Source organism: Balaenoptera borealis (assembly GCF_965194805.1).
Source record: "Balaenoptera borealis genome assembly, chromosome: 19".
Classification (NCBI taxonomy): Eukaryota; Metazoa; Chordata; class Mammalia; order Artiodactyla; family Balaenopteridae; genus Balaenoptera; species Balaenoptera borealis.
The window spans coordinates 36,021,137-36,040,915 of NC_138878.1; the positions used below are offsets into that span (position 1 = coordinate 36,021,137).

Genomic DNA, 19,779 nt, shown 5'->3' on the forward strand with positions numbered 1-19,779 from the left:
TGGGGGAGGTGAGTGGGAACTCATTTTTAGGCTGAGCCCACCTGATGGCCAGAATGAGAACTTTACTGTGAGACATGAAGTTGATGACTAAAAACCTTAGATTCTCCAATATGGAGAATTGTTTAATTTCTTTAAAGAAGAGCTATCAGGAACTTGTTTGTTTACTTTTGCCTGAGGATAAGTGCCAGCTGCCTGTACTTACTGGGTATGAGGGAGGGACTGGAGGGTGGAAGCGGGTGGTGGAGAAAAGCAGGTGGGTACAGTTGATCCACCTTTAGAGTTTGCCCAGTTCTCCAGGCTAACTGGCAGCCCTCCCCTGCTGCCCTCATAGCTTGTCCTGGGCTGGCTGTCTAAGGCATCCTTTACCTGTTAACCCTCTTCCATCAACTTTCTGGCTTCCAGATATATGCTAACTATCTCATCCCCAAGTAATACCTCCTTACTCTGTTCTCCTTCAGGTATGGATTTATTCCTTTTGTACTTCTGTTCCTTTAGTACAAAGAGTCAAGGCAGAGAGAGCATGTCTGGTTCACTAATAAAAAGCAACAATACACATTTACTGTTTATTACCCCACAAATAATATTTCTAGCAAAAGAACTATTAATTAATGTAATGGTTACATTAAAATAAAATAAAAAATTAAAATATAAAAAAATAAAAAATTATTATTTTTTATTGCTTTATTTTAAAAATAAAAAATTATTTTTTATTGCTTAAAAAGTGTACAAGTAATATATAAAAACATGCTCCTTATAAAAATGCAAATAAAAAATCATGTAGACTATAACGGGAAATTGGCTGTTCCCTTCTTTTTTTCCCCAACGCAATTCTGCTCTTTTCCCAGGAAGTAACTGCTGTTAATAACTAGGTATATATCCTTGACTATTGCTAATGTATTTATATATCTGTATCTGTTTGGTTATCAGGCTGTTTGTCTTTTTTATTTAGATCGATCAAGTTTTATATGTTGTTTTGTGAATTTTAACTTGACCACATGTCTTGGATAGCTTTTCATGGCAGTAGATGTAGAGCTATCATTCTTTCCCCTACCAGTTGACATCTAAGTCGTTTGTAGTTTTTCTTTTTCAGAGAGGCAAAATCTATTACTTTCCTGTTTCATTGTCCCTTAGCATGCTTTCCACTCAAATTGAGAAATCCTTGTCATATCTGTAAAGAACCCCAGTGGATTAAACTGAAAAAACCTGACTGAATGAAATATAGCAAGTTGAACAGATCATAATATATGATAATATTTAGAGGTACAGTACTAAAACTTCTTTATTAAAATTCATATTATCCACGACCCAGGACAGAGGGAGCCGGTGCGAGGTTTCATCACGCTGCTCAGAACGGCACTCAACTTAAAACTTACGAAATGTTTATTTCTGGAATTTTCCGTCTCGTATTTTTGGACTGAGTTTGACTGCGGGTAACTGAAATCTTGGAAATTGAAATCGAGGACAGGAGGTGGTGACTAGAATAGTGTGAAACTATGAACTACCTGTTTACAAACGGCTCTGAGGAAGTTCTGCCACAGAAGCTTCTGGTGACCAGGATGAGACCCCCTGGGACAGTCCACTCGCTCCAGAGCCAGCAGACAGCATCCTGGGAAAACTGGCAGAAGCCGGCAAAGGGTGACAGTTGTTACTGAAGTTGGCTCTTGCAGATCTATCTCCGTGGTGCCTGGTCGAGAGGGGAAGGTTTTCAAGAAATTATCACGTGGATGAAGAAAGCTTGGGAGAGCGTTCAGTTTATCACTGCATGTGTGCAGGTGGGATTATGAGAAACCTGCCCCCATGGAGGACCCATCTGCCTGCGTTGTTTTCCCCTCCTGCAGCTCATCAGTCTGCAGTCTTGGCACAAAGAAGAGGTGGGTATACATGCCTCTCAGCCACCCACAGCTATTTAAGAAACTGAAAGAGATCTAAATAATAATGTGGATGAAAACAAAAACAAAAACAAAAACAAAATTCATATTATCCTACCCCAGTTAATGAATGGAACAGAATCAGATCACATTTATTTTGATCAGAGTTAAGGAGGCAAACCAGCTTGCGTGTCATCTCTCAAACATACTAATAACAAATGCCCAGGTTTAAAACGTCCTTGTTTTTTTCCTACTGTTCTTTTCCTACCCTTTCCTGCCATTTTTCTTAGTTTATTCACCATGCTCTAAGCTCTTGATTTATTGTTCATTCTTTTTGTTACAGGTCTTGAAACTGGAATCAGTTTAACCTCAAGAGAATCATCAGAGTGTTAATTTCCAAATGAATCCTCTTTCTAACAATGGTAAGAATATCTATGACAAAAATACACATTTTGGGGACCCAGATCCACACCTGCCCTAGAGAAAGGTCACATTCTCCACTTTTGAAGAGCAGAAATCCTTCTGCATGGCCAGTTCTGGCAGGTCAGAACTCCAGCTTACACTCTGCTTTTAACAAATTCACCAAGCACTAAACTATGTTTAGGCACTGTTGTATTAGGCATTTCACATTCATTATCTCATTTAATCCTCAAAACAATCCCATATATTAGCTTTAGAGAGGTTAAGGTACTTGCTTAAAGTCACACAGTAAGTGGTAGAGCTGGGCTTCAAACCTGGGCCTGCCTAGCACCAAAGCTTGAGCTCTGACTTCTGTGCTACACATTCACCACTCAGCCAATGAACCCTCATGAGCACGTGAGAAGAGAAACTTGAAGGCCCTACCTACTAGGTGAGTGGCTGGGAGGATAGATGATGGCCCCGCAAAAGGTATTCACCTCCTCATCCCTGGAACCTGTGCATGTTACTTTATATGGTGAAAAAGGACTTTGCAAATGTGATTAAGTTAAGAACCTTGAGATGGGAAGATTATCCTGTACTATCCAGGTGGGATCTAAATACAGTCACATATATCATCATGAAAGGGAGGCAGGGGATCTGACACACACACAGAAGAGTTGGTAAGGCAGTGTGATCCCACGATCACTGCAGGAGGAGACTGCACTGATCGGCTGCAAACCAAGAAATGCCAGCTGCTACCAGAAGCTGGAAAAAACAAGGAATGAGTTTCCCCTGGAGCCCCCGGAGAAAGCACAGCCCTGCTGACACCTGGTTTGGCCCAGTGATACTGGTTTCAGACTTCTGGCCGTCAGAACTCTGAGAGAATATGTTTCTGTTGTTTTAAGCCACTAAGTTTGTGGTAATTTGTTATGGCAATCACAGGTGACTTTGTGATTTCTCTAGGCCAGTTTCCTTATCTGTAAAATGAGGCTATTAGTGGTAATACCTAGAATTAAAAAAAAAAAAAAAGTAAAGTGCTAGCATTTACCTAGCACAAGGTAGATGCTCCAGAGAGCTATTGTCACTCGCAGGGTCTGAGAGGAATATGTACGTGGTGCTTCGGGAGCACATGGGAAGGAAGGGCATTTAACCCAGCCTGCAGTTCATAAATGCACACGACCATCCAGTAAGGTTAACAGAGAAGTTGAAATTAATTAAAAATGACAGTATATGGCATTTATTGACCAAATGACAGAGAGTTCACAAAACAATCTCCACCCTTAATTTCTAAGAGTGACTGCAGCCGCCAGAGAAACTTTTCAGGTGGTAACTCATTACCTCGTGGATGCCCCAGCGACTTTATTTTTCTGGAGGTGATTCTGAGTGGTCATTCCAGGACACATTAATTAATGAACCATAAAAATAAACACTGCAGCTGGAAACTGGAAGTGTAAATTCAGTTGCCTGTTAGGAATGTAATCTGTGACCATCACACTTTGTCCATAGAAATAAGCAGAGGGAGTGCTGGACTTGTCTAGGGGCCTGATTCCCAGGCATGTAAGGATTATTTCTCCCTGAGGGCTGGACTGAAGCCGGGCCAGAGAGTTTGCCTTTGAGCTGCTCCCATTTGTTCATCCAGCTCCTGGAGAGTCGTCATTGCCTTCATCATGGATTGCTCTGGGCTAGTGATGGAAGAGTTAGCAGGGTGGCCTGGAGTGGCTCTTAGCAGGCTGGTGCCAGCTGACACATGCCACTTAGGTTTCCAAAGAGCCAAGCTGTCCCCACTCACGCATGGCTGATGCACTTGTGGCTAAATGCGGTGCCACCAGGGCCCCGGGCCAGATTCAGGGCAGGAAATAGAATGCCACCTCCATCACCAGGGAAACAATGGCCTGCGTGCATGATTTAAACCAGGGCCAACAAGAAAGCTCAAAGGCAGGGTCAGAAGAGGAAGGGAGACCAGAGGGTGGCTTGCATGGATTTTGTCTTGGGTTATAACTGTTGACAAGCCACTTAGCTGCCCCCATGTTTAAGTTTATCTGCATATAAGATGGAGGTAACAATATTTACGCATCTCACTGGGGACTTATGAAAACAACATTTCTGACAGACCACTCAGGATCCATGGATGGAAGGTGGTATGTAAGTGCAGATGGTAAACTTACTGTGTGTGTGTGTTTTCAGCAGGTGCATTAGGGGCATGTAGACCCTCCGGAAAACACATTTAGAGTCTGATCACAAGCAAACAATAATAAAAACTAACAATTTTAAGTGCATGGATTTGTCTTTGGTTTTGTGCAGGTTTGGGGGAATTGCATGTGTAATTCAGACTTCAAGACTGTTTTCAAACATTGCTGTGATTAGTAATACTTCTGGCTCAAATCATTTGAGAATGCTGTGGTTGTTGATTGTTTCCAGATGTTTGCCAACTTAGCTCTAAAAAATTCCCAAGTTAATTCTCCTGTATAGTTTATGAGTTGCACGTGGAGTCTGGAACTTTTGTTCCCAAGTTGGAAGGAGGCAAAAATCTATTTAAAAAACAAAGTGCAAAGAGGAATCGTTGCTCTATCCCCTGGAGGTCTGCTATTTCTGAGGAGTCCTGAGTCTGTTACCTATACATTTGTTCTGTTCATTTAAGGTTAAGCAATTGACCTCTGACCTCCCTATAAGGTTATTAAATGCTGCTTTCTGCTAGCTGGGTTCCTGAGGTAGTCTGTCACTCTGTTCTTGGTTAATTAAACCTTTCTCTGGTGCATATTGTCTGTCTAGAATAATTCCTGTGGGTCCAGGTGAATGGTGACTATTATAGAAAAACAAACTTGTTTAATAACACAAATAATACACTTAAAAATTAGAATAATTATATAAATGAAATATAGAAGAGAAAGATCATCTGCAATTCTCTCATGCAGAATTAACCATACTGGCATATATATATATATATATTTTAAACAAATATGGGAGTCTAATGTACGTACTTGCTGTTTTGCGACCTGCTGTTGGGCTGAAGCCTTCACCTAGTGGATCTGGGTGGAACACCGCAGATCCTTAGAGTGTCTGGCCTACACTGGGGAGGGGTCCTGCTTCGGTTGCGGGCATGGGGGTGGTGGAAGGAGGGCCTCAGAGCTTTAGTCAGCACTTGCGAAAGGAGTTTCAAAGACTTGTTCTCTCAGATGTCACTCCACTTCCTCAGCGCTCCCGTGTTTTGGCAACAGCATACATCCCAGAACTGGTAAACACTTGCTGATCTTAACGTCTGTGCAGATGATGACCCTGTGCCCTCCTGATCTGTTTGCATTCTGCCGTCACATCCATCGGTTCCCCCTTCCTCCCTTTTCTTCATACTAACAGAACTTGATTAAGGCATGGTTTATATGCAGCGCACTGCACAAATCTTACAGCCTTTTGAATTGAATACTGCAGACCTGTATGCACATAGGCATGAACCAATGTAACCACCACCCGGGCTATAAAACACCTCCAACATCCCAGAAGTGGCTTTGTGTCACCTCTGAGTCAATCCGTCCTACCCCTAGGTAATCATTCCGTCCATTCTTAGACACTAATTTTATCATGTTGTTTCCCACCTAAAAACATTCCACAGGATTGTTGTCCCTTTATCTTGCTCCTTTGGGTCTAAATGTCTCTGCTTGACTTTCCAGGTCCACTTTCTTTTTTTTTTTTTTTTTTTTAACCTTGGGTTTATTTATTTATTTATGGCCGTGTTGGGTCTTCGTTTCTGTGCGAGGGCTTTCTCTAGTTGCGGCAAGCGGGGGGCCACTCTTCATCGCGGTGCGCGGGCCTCTCACTGTCGCGGCCTCTCTTGGTGCGGAGCACAGGCTCCAGACGCGCAGGCTCAGTAGTTGTGGCTCACGGGCCCAGTCGCTCCGCGGCATGTGGGATCCTCCCAGACCAGGGCTCGAACCCGCGTCCCCTGCATTGGCAGGCGGATTCTCAACCACTGCGCCACCAGGGAAGCCCCAGGTCCACTTTCTTAAGGGTCCTGCCTGCTGAATCAATTGGGCCTCCGTTGACACCTCGTGGCCTGAGGCCAGTCTCTGCACTGTCACTTCCATCTGCCAGGCTCCACCTGGAGCTTTGTTCACTCTGTGCCCTCACCTTTCCCTGGCCTCCCCGAATCTCACCCATCCTTCAAGGCTCAGCCCAAGTCCTGTTTCTGGCAAGAAGTCCTTTCACTTTGCCAAAACTTCTTCCAAGTTCTTTACCTCCCTCTTACACCCTGTATTGGTTGACATCAAGTGACTGAGTTTCTGCAAAGACTTGGGGCCATGGAAGGTAGGCCACTCTGCCATTCCTACTTATGATTCCCCATGACCATCCACATGTGGCAGCACACAGTTTTCCAAACCCTCCATTCTTTTCTCACCCATTCTCTCACATCATGGGGTTGCCCCAGGTCTGCAGCTCCCCAACCCCAGGCCCTGCTCCCTGTCTATCTCTCCCCGTCTTTTCTTCCCCTTCTTGGTACTTTGCTACCCAGCTCACTAAATTGTCTCCTCCAGACGTCAGATTCCACCCCTTCTTCAGATCTGACACCAAAAATCCTGAGACCAGGCTCTCCTCGGAGGGTAGGGATAAAATGCGGGGAGAGAATTTGAGCAGATGATGATGGAATTCTTTTTCTCAGATACAAGAAGGCTGGAAACACTGGTGCATCATATAATTTTGCCCCATCCCACCCACATCCTTTGCACCCAGCAGTTAGTGGCTGTGCCACCTTCTCTGTTGTTCCAGTGTGTTAACTTTGCTCCCGCCCAGACTTCCCAAGTTTGCCATGGCACAAGCAGAGTTCTGAGCTCGCAAGAGTCAGCACAATCAAGGGGTTTAAGTAAGATATTGCAGCTAAAGGGCTTAGCACAGGTCTGCCGTGGTCAGGCTCAGAGCTACTATCAAAAGCCTGCAACCTCTTCTCTGATTCCTATCAAGTCAGATGTGTTGGGGATCCTAAAGTGATTGTGATTGTGTGTGAGTGTGTGTGTGTGGTCAGAAACCCTACCTACTACAGTGAACACAGGCCCTGGGGCCAAGACCAGCTCTGCACTGCCTCTCCCTGGGACCCTCAGTCTCTTCCTGAGTAAAATAAGATTCATAATCCATGCACCTCCGATGAGCGTAAGTAGAGCACACATCAAAGCACTTTGCAGGTGGGTCCACCCTGCCAGTGTGAGCCGGTAGAAGGACAGGCAATACAATGTGCTGGCAAGAAACTGGTTGGCCTAGTTCCAACTTGCAAATATAATTGTGTTTCTGAATTGGCAGTTGGCAAATGCAGCCCCCCAGAGACAAAGTCGGGTTCTAGACAAAATGTTTCAGTTCGACTCCTTCAGTGGTAAGCAGACTCAGGAGTTTGGCTGCCTGCATTGATATACAGGTCCTTACACTGACTTTGGAAAACGGCTTCGTCATTCCAAGCCTCAGTTGACTTGTCTGTGAAATGGGGATAATAGTCTCTTCCTCTTAGAATTGTTGTGAGGGGCAAAAGTAATTTATGTGAAGATATAGCACAGTGCCTGACACATAGAAACGCTCGATGAATATTAGTGCTTTTATCATTTCCTTATAAGTGTTGCTCTGTACATGTTTAATGAATGAATAGCTGCTGGTGTGGATTTGGCTTATGAGGGTGCTTTTTGCTCTTCTCTGGTATTTTCAGGCTGATTCCATCTGACCGTGCTTGGCTGGGAACAACTTTGACTAGGTATGTGGGAAAGAAAATGATGAAATAAAAAGGCTTCAACCAGGGGTAGGAATGCTGACTACAGAAGACCGTGAGATCCTGGGAACAAACCCACTAGCCACCTGAGAGCTAACAGGGGACTTCCCTGAGGCCCAGGCCAGTCATGCAGCTGTCATTTCCCTCTCTGCTTCTTCAGAGAGGCCAACTTGACTTTGGTTTTATTCCCAAGCACATTTCCTGGTTTCATCCTGGCAGGACTGTGGCTATCTTTCTGGGTAGCCAGATGAGATAAGCTGTAGACGTTTTTCTACGAAAGAATAAGCAACCAATATAGTATCTGGGGGTCCCTGCCCTGTGGCCCCCTCCTCATCTCCTCAGACAACTGTCAGAGCTGAGCCTGTGGGCAGAGGCCTATTTCATGACACACACACCCTTCTGAAACCCAGGGAGCAGGATGGGGAGTTCCATGGTCACTCTGAGGGCAACAGTTTTGTTATTTGGTCCTGCCTTTGCCTTTGACTTACTATGTGACCTTCAGAAAGTCCCTTCCCCTCTCCAGGTCTCAGACTCTCCGTCTACAAAATGAGGGAGTTGACCCTTGCAGTCTCTGAAGTCCTCTCTGTCTCTGAGAGTGACAAAGTGCTGTGAGTTATCAACCTGGGTTGGAATTCTGGCTCCACTGTTTTCTGACTTCGTGGCCTTGGGTAGGCCACTTTAGTTCTTTAGATTGATCCCCCTCTGTAAAATGGGGATGGTAAATAGTAATCTGCCCCATAGGGTTGTAGCAAGGTTTAAATAAGACATGTGCGGCTAAAGTGCTTAGCGCAGGATCTGCCCATGGTCAGGTTCAGCAAAGCAAGCCAATATCAAAAGCCTGCAGCCCCTTCTCTGATTCCTGTCAGCCAGGCCAGGTGAGTTGGGGCCCTGGAGTGATATGCGCGTGTTTCCGTCTGTCTGTCTGTGGACATGTGCCAGTATATGTGGAGGGCTTGGCCTCCCCCAGGGCACTCTGGGAAGATCTGTCCAGGGAGCTTCCCTGAGGGCACCAGCTGAGTTGGAGCAGGTGTCTCGTTCAGCAGAAGGGGCAGGTCACAGCCTTCCCCTCACTGCAGCATGCCGCAGCCTTTGGGGCTCTAGATATCTTCATTGTTTCCTGAGCAGTTTTCCTTGAAGAGGCAATAGCTGGTCCCCCCCAGCCGGGAGATAACTAACCAGGTTCCCAGCCAGGGTGCAAGCATCTCCGGAAGCAACCTGTTCTATTGCTGCTCAGGGCTTTGCTCTGTCTTGGAGGGCTGCCTGAAGGCAAGGAGCCCCAGCTCTTCTCCTGGGCCCCTGGGTTTTGAACTCAGGTCAGCTCTGTCCTAGGACTCCCTCCCTTCTTTCTTCTCTCCTTGGACCACGTGGTGTTTGTTTCACACTGGACACTCCGCTAAGTGATGCAGGAAGTAGGCCCCCAGGGAGGCAGATACCGCCCAGCAAAGCAGATAACCAAGTGAAACCTCTGGATGCCTCTGGGGCCTGGGGCAGGCTCAGTGATAAGTGGAAATGCCAGGCTTATCGCTGTGGGCCGAGTTCTAGAGAAGCTATCCTGGCCGGCCCACGTCGTTCCCAGGCCTCCGGCCAGTCGGGCATCTCCAGGCAGAGTAAACACTGGGTTGGCACAGCCGCAGCAGCAGGACGGGACACTGTGCCCCACTCTGGCACTTCGCAGTCCCAGCGCCAGAGGCCAGTAGCGGGCGTCGGATTACACCCAGATATTTGCGGTAAGCAGGCCGGTCTGCTTTGAAGTAGGAACCCGAGGAAGCATTGTTCGGTTCATGGGACTAAGGGAGTCTCGGTGACAATTGTCCCCCCGATCTGGGTCCTCTTGGACCAAGAAGCTCCATCAGCAGGAAGCTTTGGTTGATGGGTGCAGCCCAGGGACGGTCAGCGCAGGCCTTTCCCGACTAACGTGCCGTATAGCGGGCAGAGGAGGCTGAGGGGCCGCTAACCCCGAAGTTGTCCACGTTGAAGCCTGCGAGACTTTCTGAGGTTCTGTTTCAGCTCTGGTTTCCTTCCAGGAGTAAGCGCAGCTTCGTGGAGGACGCGTTTGCCCTTTCTGAGCACACATCAGCTGATGGTGCATGCGGGGAGGCGGCCTGGGCCAGGCCAGGTGGCTGGGGGAGCTGATTTAGGACTGGGAAGACACCCCCTCGTCCTCCTGCCCCCACCGCACAATGAGGGGACTGAGTACACCGCCATCCTTGTTGGCTGACCTTCTGGGGTGGGATGGGTGTGGTGAGGGGTGGTGAGTTCCAAGCTCTACGTTTTCATGTACTTTACCATGTGCCAGGTGCCGTGCTAAGTGTTTTACTTATCCGAATACTCAAATAGCCCTGAGGTTATTGCGCTGTTATGGGCCCCTTTTACAAATGAGGAAAGCTGTGTTCGGGGAGATTAAGTTCCAGGTACGCCGCTGGCCCCTACGGGCACTTAGGTATGAAAGTAGGTAAGCACCCCTTTCCTCAAGATACGTGGCCTCTGTCTCTCAGAAAACTGTCATGATGTTTGATTTTCTTAGAACAAGACCTTTCACTGCCTTGTGCTGCCACACTTGTTATAAATCCACAAACCTACACAGTCTACCGCATGTCCGTCTCCCCCTCAGCTGTTGTGCCCTTGAGCTTTGCAAAACCTGCTTCCCATCCTGCTCCCCAGCCGCAAACACGCTGAAGTCTTCGAGCTGTTTCTCCTGGTGTTCGCCTCCAATTCTCTCCTCATCAATTTTGTTCATTATCTATGGACTTCCTCTTAAGAGAGACAAAGATTTAGCTCTCCCCATTTTCCCTTCACAACTCTTGTAATACATATATCACTGTTTTAACTTAATAAAGTATTTACTTTATTATGGCATAAAATTATATAATATATATAATGTAATATTATATTATATAAATATTATTCACTGAAAATTCAATCATGTACTTAATTTCATTCTTTCCTGATCTCTGATTTTCTCGGAGTCTCTGATTCCTTTTGTTCCCCTTTTGCCCTGTTGCCGGCATCATACTGATGGCTAACATTTGAGCACTCACTGTGTGCCAAGCTCTGTTCCAGGTGCCTTGCAAGCATTCTCAAGTGACCCTCCTGGCAACTCCATGAAGTGCGTGCATTGTTATTATATTACAGCCCAGGAAGTACAGACTCAGAGAGGTTAAATAAACTGGCTCATGATTCTGTCTAAAAGCTGGCAGAGGCAGGAGTTAAATCCAGATGGTCTGACCCTAGGCCCCATGCTCTTAATATTTTACTACATGTCTTTAATTATATTATATTGTATACTGTTTTTTTCCCCCCTGAAGTCCTCCCTTTTGGGGACCCTCCATCTTCCTGCTTCAACTTTGGGCATAGGTAGAAGCTGTTGTTTCCTGGAGCTCTGTTTTTTTTGTTTGTTTGTTTAGTTCCTGGTTTTGCTGGTGTTTATCCTCCAAGCAGCTTCCTTAGAAAGGGGGCATACATTTTTTTACATCTTGGAAAGTCTTAAAACTCTTTATTCTGTCCTCTGACAATGGTGCAATGTCTTCAAAATTCTAATTCTCTCTCATCTAGAATTTTACATACAACCTAACTGTCTTGCCACATCTGGCTGTTTTTAGGATGAGAAGTCTGATGTCATTCTGATTCCAGTTCTCTGATATGTGATTTTTTTTTCTTTTAAATTTCAGGGAGCTTTTATAATCTTCTCTTTAATCCTCTGTTCTAAAATTGCATAATGTCTGTAGTATTTCTTTAATAAATTCCTTCCCTCTTTCTTTCATTTCTCCTCCTGAACTCCAGTTAATTAGATGTAGGACCAGCTGGATCCACTGTCCCTCTTTCTTATCTTTTCTCTCCTAATGTATACATCTTCATCTTTCAGTTCTGTTTTCTGGAATATTATCTTAACCTTGTTTTCTAATCCCTATATTGGATTTTTAAATGTTAACATTCGTATTTGTAAAAGACCTCTCTTTTATTCTATGTTTGTTCTTTTTCCATAACACCCTCTTCTTTTTTTAATGGATGGAACAGTCTTTCACACTTTTCTGTGGTTACTAATGAGAACCTTTTTTAAAAACTTTCCTCTGTTTCTTGTTTTCCCTGTTTCTGCCACAATCATATTTCTGTTTATTTGTTCTGAGCTCCCCTTTTCATCTTGGGGGCTTTCTTTGAATACCTGGTGATCCTTTTTTTCTGTGCATATTTCAGAATAAGGCACAAAAACCTGGGTGGGTGGTTGAGGCTTGTTGACTGCTTGGCTTTGTAGAGGATCAGATGGGGAGCTCCCCAGGGACCCCAAAGCCAGTGCATAGAACTGTTGTATTGTGGACTGCTCCATCTCTCCAGAAACAGATCTCTGATCTGCAGGGAGGGTGGGGAGGGAGGAGAGCCACAGCTTTGGATGGACTCCTCAGCCTTGCATTTCTGCTCCCCTCTTCCTCCACCTAGGGTCTCAGGGTCCACAGGCCTCTCTGGGGTTTTTCAGGGGAAGCTGGCTGTCACCAGAAAGACAAGGGAAGAGTCTTGGGGTTCAGCACACACTGACCGCAGCCTACGGCAAACAGAGGTCAGCCTGTGTTTTTCCGGGAGTGGATCAGCTCAGTCCTCACCCAGGAAGGATGAGGAGTCATTGCACTTGCTGCTCTGTGTCCATCCAGCTTGGCTGCCTCTTCTCTGGTCTGCGTTCTCTTGACTTGGTGGGTGGAATGCCTCCCCCGTCCTCTGGGCAGGCGGCATGGCCCAAAAGGAATTGCCCATGGCTCTCGCTGTGCCCTCTAAATCGGGGAGTTGGAGAGAAGCCATGCACCAGCCCTCAGAGAACCCGTGTGCTCATAAACTCATGTCTTCTGGAGGCTGAGAAATGAAAGGGGTTCAAAGCTGGTTTTCCTGGCTGCTCCTTTTCATCAAAGAGGCCTAAGGACTTGTCCTGTCGGCATATTCTGAGCTTTCTCCCAGAGGGTCCCAGAGCTTACTTCTGGGAATTGTCAGGGCTTCCTGCCCTCTGCTCATTTGATTGTTCTGGGAAATCTGGGCTGCAGCCTCCTCCTTCCACAATTCTCCCGGTGGCCAGCCCAGCCTCCGGCTCCTGCTGGAGCCTCCTTTATTCATTCCTTCCATATAGTTGCTTTGAATACCTATGTGCCAGGCACGTTGGTGTGCTGGGGATCAAGGCAAGCCAAAGGGGCACTGTTCTGGCCTCAGAGGCCTTCAAGGTGGTTCTGTAACAGTGGATGACGCAGCAGACATGTTTGCAGTAAACCAGCTGCCTTGCAATTACTTGTCGCTTAAGGGAGACCTGGGGCAAATACTTTTGTAGTTTAAATAATTAGCTTTTGATATAAATAGGTGTCTTGGACATTTATTTGTGTCCTTTGTGTTCATCTAGACTTTCGGGATATCTTTCCAGGCTTTATTAACCCAGGACTTGCCTGGATGCAGGCTGTTCTGAAACTCTCTAGAGCAGCGGTCATAGTGAAGCCAAGGATTGGTGGGAACTGTCTCCCAGAGACAGCATCTGTCTCTTTAGACTGTGGGGACTTCCTTTCACAGAGATTATCGGCACCTATTGTAGGACAGACGTTGTGCTGGGTGTTAGACTTCCAGAGATTTCTCTAGGAGGACACTTCCCAAAGTTTGATCCAGGGAACAGTATTTCCACAGGGAAGTATTAAGCAGGAATTACGGGGGAAGAAGTAAGTCCCTACCCAGGTGCTGGTTTCTTTCTGTGACAGCTGAGGTCCTGCTGAGGGAGAATCCCCAGGAGGGACTGGAGCCTGGTGTGTCCCAAATTTCTTTTTCCAAGGAGAGTTTATCTGTGTGTTTTAAATCACAGTAAATGTAACAGACCAGTGCCCTTTTGAGCATGCTCTGGGCCGTTCCATCAGTGACACCCAGTCTGTGCTCCCAGAAATGGGTCTGGACTTCTACATGGGCTGCTAAGGGCAGCTGTCCTGACAGAGGGTGAGTGGCGAGGGGTTTGTGGTCAAGCTGCACACTGTGTTTACCACTCACCTACAGCTTAAAACAGCAAAACGATCCCAAGGTGTTTTTAGATGTCAGAGTTCCAGGTCAAATTTATTCTCATAATTGCTTTTATTCAGAAGGAGGGCGTTTAGGGGTATGCTAACACTCGCTTCCCTGGTGCCAGCCTTCACCAGAGCTGCGCTATCCTCAGGAGGTCGTGTGCCGGGGCCACCTTGCACAGAGTCCCTCTCTGGCCTTGTTTTCTCTCTCTGAGGGCCTGGATGCAAGTGCTGTCAGTGGACTGTTCCGCGGCAACCTTGGGCTCTGCGGTGCCCCCTCACACCCCACCTTAGTGTCAGCCTGAGCGTGTCCTTTTGTCTGGTATATTTATAGTGGCTTCTGTAAAAGTTTCATTTGAACCAAGTGTTTCTGAGGCTAAAATATTTGGAAACCACAGGAAACGCAGGCCCCCTTGCTCTCTAGGGCCTTACTGTGCCTGTTTCAGTTTAGAGGCTGGGTGCCTGATGTCTGTGTAGTCATCCTTGGGGGAGAAGGGGGTCACTGGCAAATGGTCCCCAGAGGGATCTGCAAGGAACATGACCTGCGGGGACGATCCTTGGTGAGTAACCTAGGCCACTGTTCCTCACTTCTATTTTTAGGGATAAGTGACTAGTGACTGTTGGCCCCATGTGGGGAGGGACCTGCTGATTCACCCCAGAGCAGACTAAACACTTTTGGGGCATCAGCAAAGTAGGGGAACCAAAATTTTGTTTTTAATTTGCAGAAGCGTCAAATTTTTTCATCATGGCAAAATCAGAACTTTGTTGAATGGCCTCACATTTCCTTCTGTTTTGGTCTAGCTTCTTACTGTGAATTGGATGTGTATGTGATGGGTGGGACCCATCGGCTTCTCAGTGCTTTGGACCTCTAAAGCCCTTACTCTGCCCTGGTATCCCGGAGGCCCCCTTGTAGAGTCCAGCTATCAGGACGTTACCTAAAGGATCCCTTTTCTTCTAACCTTTAGTTTCAGCTACACGAACTCTGCCTGCCCTGGGCAGATTCTTAAAATATTTGCCCATCAGCAGCCTCTCAGAGAGGAATGTTAAATGCTGCCGTGATGTCAAAGGGGCCCCCAAGGGGAAGGGCCTGGGCCAAGCCCAGCCTGTCACTCATGGCCATGGCAGAGTGGGAGATAAGCAAAGGCAACGGCTCGGAGAGAGTCTGGTCCTCTGGGCGCCCTGAACAACCCAGGTGAGCCTTAGCTAAAGAACAATGAACTTCCAGACGCCACTGCCCAAGTGAAAGCCAGAGGTCTGCGGCTCTTCCGATTCCTCACCCTTGGCGATCTTCATCAGGATGTCAGGAGCCCCCAAGGAGAGTTTGCCAGGGCTGCCGGGGCTGGGCAAGGCCTGCTTAACCACCATGGACCAAAAGCTTAACGTGCTGGATGAGAAGGTTGACAAACTCTTAAATTTCCAAGAAGACGTCATGGAGAAACTGCAAAGCGTGTACCAAGGCATGGGCCACCTGGAGCAAGGCCTGCACCGGCTGGAGGCCTCCCGTATTCTGGGCCCAGCTGGGGCCGACCGCACTCCCCCCGCTGACATGCAGGCTGGGTGGCCGGAGGTCCTGGAGCTGGTGAGGGCCGGGCGGCAGGATGTCGCCCAGCAGGGCGCCAGGCTAGAAGCCCTCTTCCGGATGGTGGTGGCTGTGGACAAAGCCATAGCTTTGTTGGGGGCCGTGCTCCAGAACTCGAAGGTGGTGGATTTCATCATGCAAGGCAGTGTTCCCTGGAGGAAGGGAAGTCTGGCCGACGGCCCTGCGGAGGTTGGTTCCTGCTGCCCTGCCCCGGTGCCCTTCTGGCTGGAAGGGAGGCTCGGGGCCCTGGTGGGGAGACCAGACAGGAAGCTAGTCTTAGGAGAGCTGGAGGGCTGTTGTCCCCTCTTGTGCCCCCTGCGTGACCTGTTGATGGGAACAAGGAGAGATGGAAGCTTAAAGACCATAGGTGGATTTCCAGACAGGGCAGGACAGGTGGATTTCTCCCAGGGAAAGGGAGAGGCAGTGCCTCTGTGGGGCCCTGGGCTGTGCAGGGAACCTAGAAGTGGGGGACAAATGAGCCATTAGGGAGAGGAGGGCAGTTACACTTCTTTGACATCCCAGGAATTTCTTTTCTCCTTACACCTGGGGTGGGAGAGAGGTGGGGAGCGCTCAGTTTACCCTGACAGAGCCCCCTTCAGAAACCCAAACCCCCCTCCCTTCCTGTCCCCAGCCGTGTGCTCTGTCCCCGAGTGGGCGGAGTGCGCAGCTGCCTGTGGGGCGATGAGTGTTGACAGTGACCCACGGGGGACACAGGCGGGAGCCGGAGCCTGGGGGTGGAGTGTGGCATTTCTGGGAGCGGCTGTTCCCAAGGGTTGCATAATCTGATCCACTGGCTAATGGAAGCTTGGCTGGGGCGTGCGTGTGTGTGTGTGTGTGTGTGTGTGTGTGTGTGTGTGCAGAGGCAACACTGGGAACAGCGAGGGTAAGCCACCTAGCAACACTCAGATGGCCTGGAGCCACCCTTTCAGATCTCTGCAGCTTCCCCCCAGCATGGAGTCTGCGCTTAAACTCTGTCAGCGACTGAGGCTTTCAGGAGCAAGGCTGCAGGAGTTTGCCTTCCCTCCCCCTCCCCAGCCAGGCCAGAACTCGCTCTGCCGATCCCTTCCCCTCCCCGCCCAGCTGCTTCTCCAGAGCCGGCCCCTCCCACCCCAGCTCCCTGCTTTCTGCACCTCCCCTGAGAGTCAGGCCTGCAGGGGAGATGTGACCTTCTGCTCTTGACAGTGATAACCAACCTCAGCCTTAAAACAGAAAATAAATCTAATTTATGCACATGGTAAAAAAACATTCTCCCTCCTACTGCATCCCCCCAGTCCCCGGGACAACCCTCCACCCCAGACAATCATAGGAACCAGTCTCCTGTGAAGCCTTCCAGATAGAGTCTGTTTATCTACAAGCACACTGGTATACACACCACCCTCTTTTTTTTGTTTTGTTTTAACACAAATATTATTCACATTGTACTGGCCTGGATTTTTTTTTTAACTTAATATATTTGGGGCATTGTTTCATATTTATAGCTAGAAAGCTTCCTCGTTCTTGTTCTTTAAGTTGCAGAGAGCTCTATTTTTGAGGATGTGTCTTAATTTGTTAATCAGTCCCATATCATTGTTTGTTTATATTGTTTCTCATTCTTAGCTGTTATAAATAATGATGTAGTGACTAACCATGGAAGTGTGAGTTTATCTATATGACACACTCCTAGAAGTGGCAATGCTAAGCCAAAGGGTAAATTTATACAATAAATGAAGCCAAACCAACCTTCAAAGAAGTTATTCTAATTCGATAACGTATGGGAATGCTTGTTGCCCCATTTTTGCTAACAAAGCATATTATCCAGTTTTTGACTCTTTGCCTGTCTGGTGGATGAAAACATCTTATTATGCATGTGTTTTTAAAAAAACATTTTAGTATAAAAAATGTCAAACATTTATAAAAATAGAGATTAGTACAATGAACCCTGTGAGCCCATAACTGGACTGATGCTTCCCACCCACTTCCCTCTTTCCAGATTATTTTGAGGAAAATCTGAGATAATGGATTATTTCTTCCATAAGCATTTCAGCTATATATCTAAAACATAAGGGCTCTTTTTTTAATTTTAATTAATCAACTAATTAATTTTTTTAGAGTAATCTTTTATTTATTTATTTTTATATTTTTAAATTTTTGGCTGTGTTGGGTCTTCGTTTCTGTGCGAGGGCTTTCTCTAATTGTGGCAAGCAGGGGCCACTCTTCATCGCGGTGCGCGGGCCTCTCACTATCGCGGCCTCTCTTGTTGCGGAGCACAGGCTCCAGACGCGCAGGCTCAGTAGTTGTGGCTCACGGGCCTAGTTGCTCCGCGGCATGTGGGATCTTCCCAGACCAGGGCTTGAACCCGTGTCCCCTGCATTGGCAGGCAGATTCTCAACCACTGCGCCACCAGGGAAGCCCAACATAAGGGCTCTTTTAAAAAACATTATCATGATCTAAAATGTGAATGGTAACTTGATATTACCAGTCAGTGTTCAAATGTCCCTTATTTATTTATTTTTATAATTTGTTTATTTGAGTTAAAATCCAAATAAGGCAATTGGTCATCTGCCTCTTAAAGCTAACTTTTTTTGTTTAATTCTTAAAATTAAAAAAAAAACAACTTTTTATTTTGAAAAATTTCAAACATAACCAAAAGTAGACAGAATGATATATCTCATTGTAGTTTTAATTTGCTCATGCCCTTTCCCCTCTATTTCTTTTTTTGCCTTTTTCTTGATTTGTAAGACTTCTTCATATATTAGTGAAATTAGCTGTCATACGTGTTGCAGATATTTAGGCATTTCTGGATAGGGTGAAGTCATGGAACTTTCCGTTTTCTGAGTTCTTGCCATAGTTCTTGCCTGTGATTGATCTGGCACGTGATTGATCTCTCTTCTGGTCTTTGTGTTTAATACACATGTCAGTAACTATGTGCAGGGCTAGATCTAGTCTCCCAGTCAGGCTGTCAGCTCCCTGCTGACTGTGAGGGCTCTGCTTCCCTCTGTGTGCTGGCAGGGCTGGCCATTAGACAGCTGTGACCGAGCCCCAGCTATTTAACACACTGTCCACGCTGAAAGCAGTGCATTGTGGAGACTTTCTGGAGATCCTCTTTGTATTTCCTAGGAGAGTAGGGGCATAGCCATCTGTGGAATTGAATTCAGTCTTAGCACTGGCTGCCAGGACCTCGGGAAGCTCCTCCTCAGGTCTGGAGTGCCCAGTGGCACTTCGTTTGGTTGTAACAATGAATCAGATTATTACCGGAAGCCGCGTGCTCTCTCATGGACAGGGAAGGGCTCAGCCAGGACGTGTAGAATCACAGTCAAGCTGCTCAGAAGGCATCAGTCCTCCAGATGCCTAGGCGTTCGGGGTCTAGCCTTTTTCTTATGGATGCATCGGACAAGGCAGGAACCAAAAGTTTGAGCCTTGAAGTCAAAACCCAGCTCTGCATGTGTGTGTGTTTGTGTGTGTGTGTGTGTGTGTGTGTGCGCACGCCTCTCTCCACCAAAGACAAAGGGCGGGAGAGGACAGTCTGAGCCCCACAAGGTCTACCAAAGGACAATCTGTTCAAGTCTTTCTCTACTGGTGGGTGAAACAGGAGGCAGCCGTGATAATGCTTCCAGTTCCCCCAACTACGGGGGTGGCAGGACAGAGTCTGAAAAGAGACCAAAGGAGAGGTCTCTGCAGAGCAGGACATCTGGTCACATTGATGATGCTGGTGATAATCATGATGACAGCAGCTAGCAGTTATTTATTAAGTGTTTCCATGTGTTATGTTGTTACCATTAAGAGGGCAAAGCTTGCTGTCCTGGAATCCCAAAGACATGAGCAGGAAACAGGACTGAGAGAAGTGGGCACAGCATAGGAAAACTGGTTCCAGTGGGACCAACGTGGAACCAGGCAGAACCCTGTGCCACCCCCCACCCCCACTCCAGTACAAAGGCCCCTCCACCTCCCCTGCCTCTTGTTTGTAGAAAAGCTGAAGTCTCCCAGGCCTCCCTGAGTCACAAAAGAGCAGGCCAAAGCAGCTAATGATTAGGACAATAGAGTCACAGACTCAGTGTCTGATGCACATTCCTGAGTTGTTTTACAGACACTATGACTGCCACCAGAGGGAAAAAGCTAACTACATGATGACCAGACTGTAGCCGTGACATAAGCTCCATCTTGAGCAGCACTGAATCTATGGCTAACAAAGTTTCAAGAACTGGCCTCAAGAGAATG

General features: G+C 47.1%; 1 protein-coding gene across 2 annotated transcripts in view; it reads left to right on the forward strand.

Annotated features, from left to right (window-relative positions):
- Positions 1-1,973: 1,973 nt before the first annotated feature.
- Positions 1,974-19,779, forward strand: part of MYLK3 (myosin light chain kinase 3) — a 59,740-nt gene continuing 41,934 nt past the window's right edge. Inside the window, exon 1 of one of the 2 annotated variants that reach the window (XM_082366809.1) lies at positions 1,974-4,409. In XM_082366809.1, the coding sequence (XP_082222935.1) occupies positions 4,356-4,409 (54 nt within the window). In that variant the 5' untranslated portion in view covers positions 1,974-4,355. Of the gene's footprint in view, positions 4,410-13,428; positions 15,775-19,779 lie in introns of those variants that run through there. The other variant, XM_082366808.1, reaches the window with a different exon arrangement.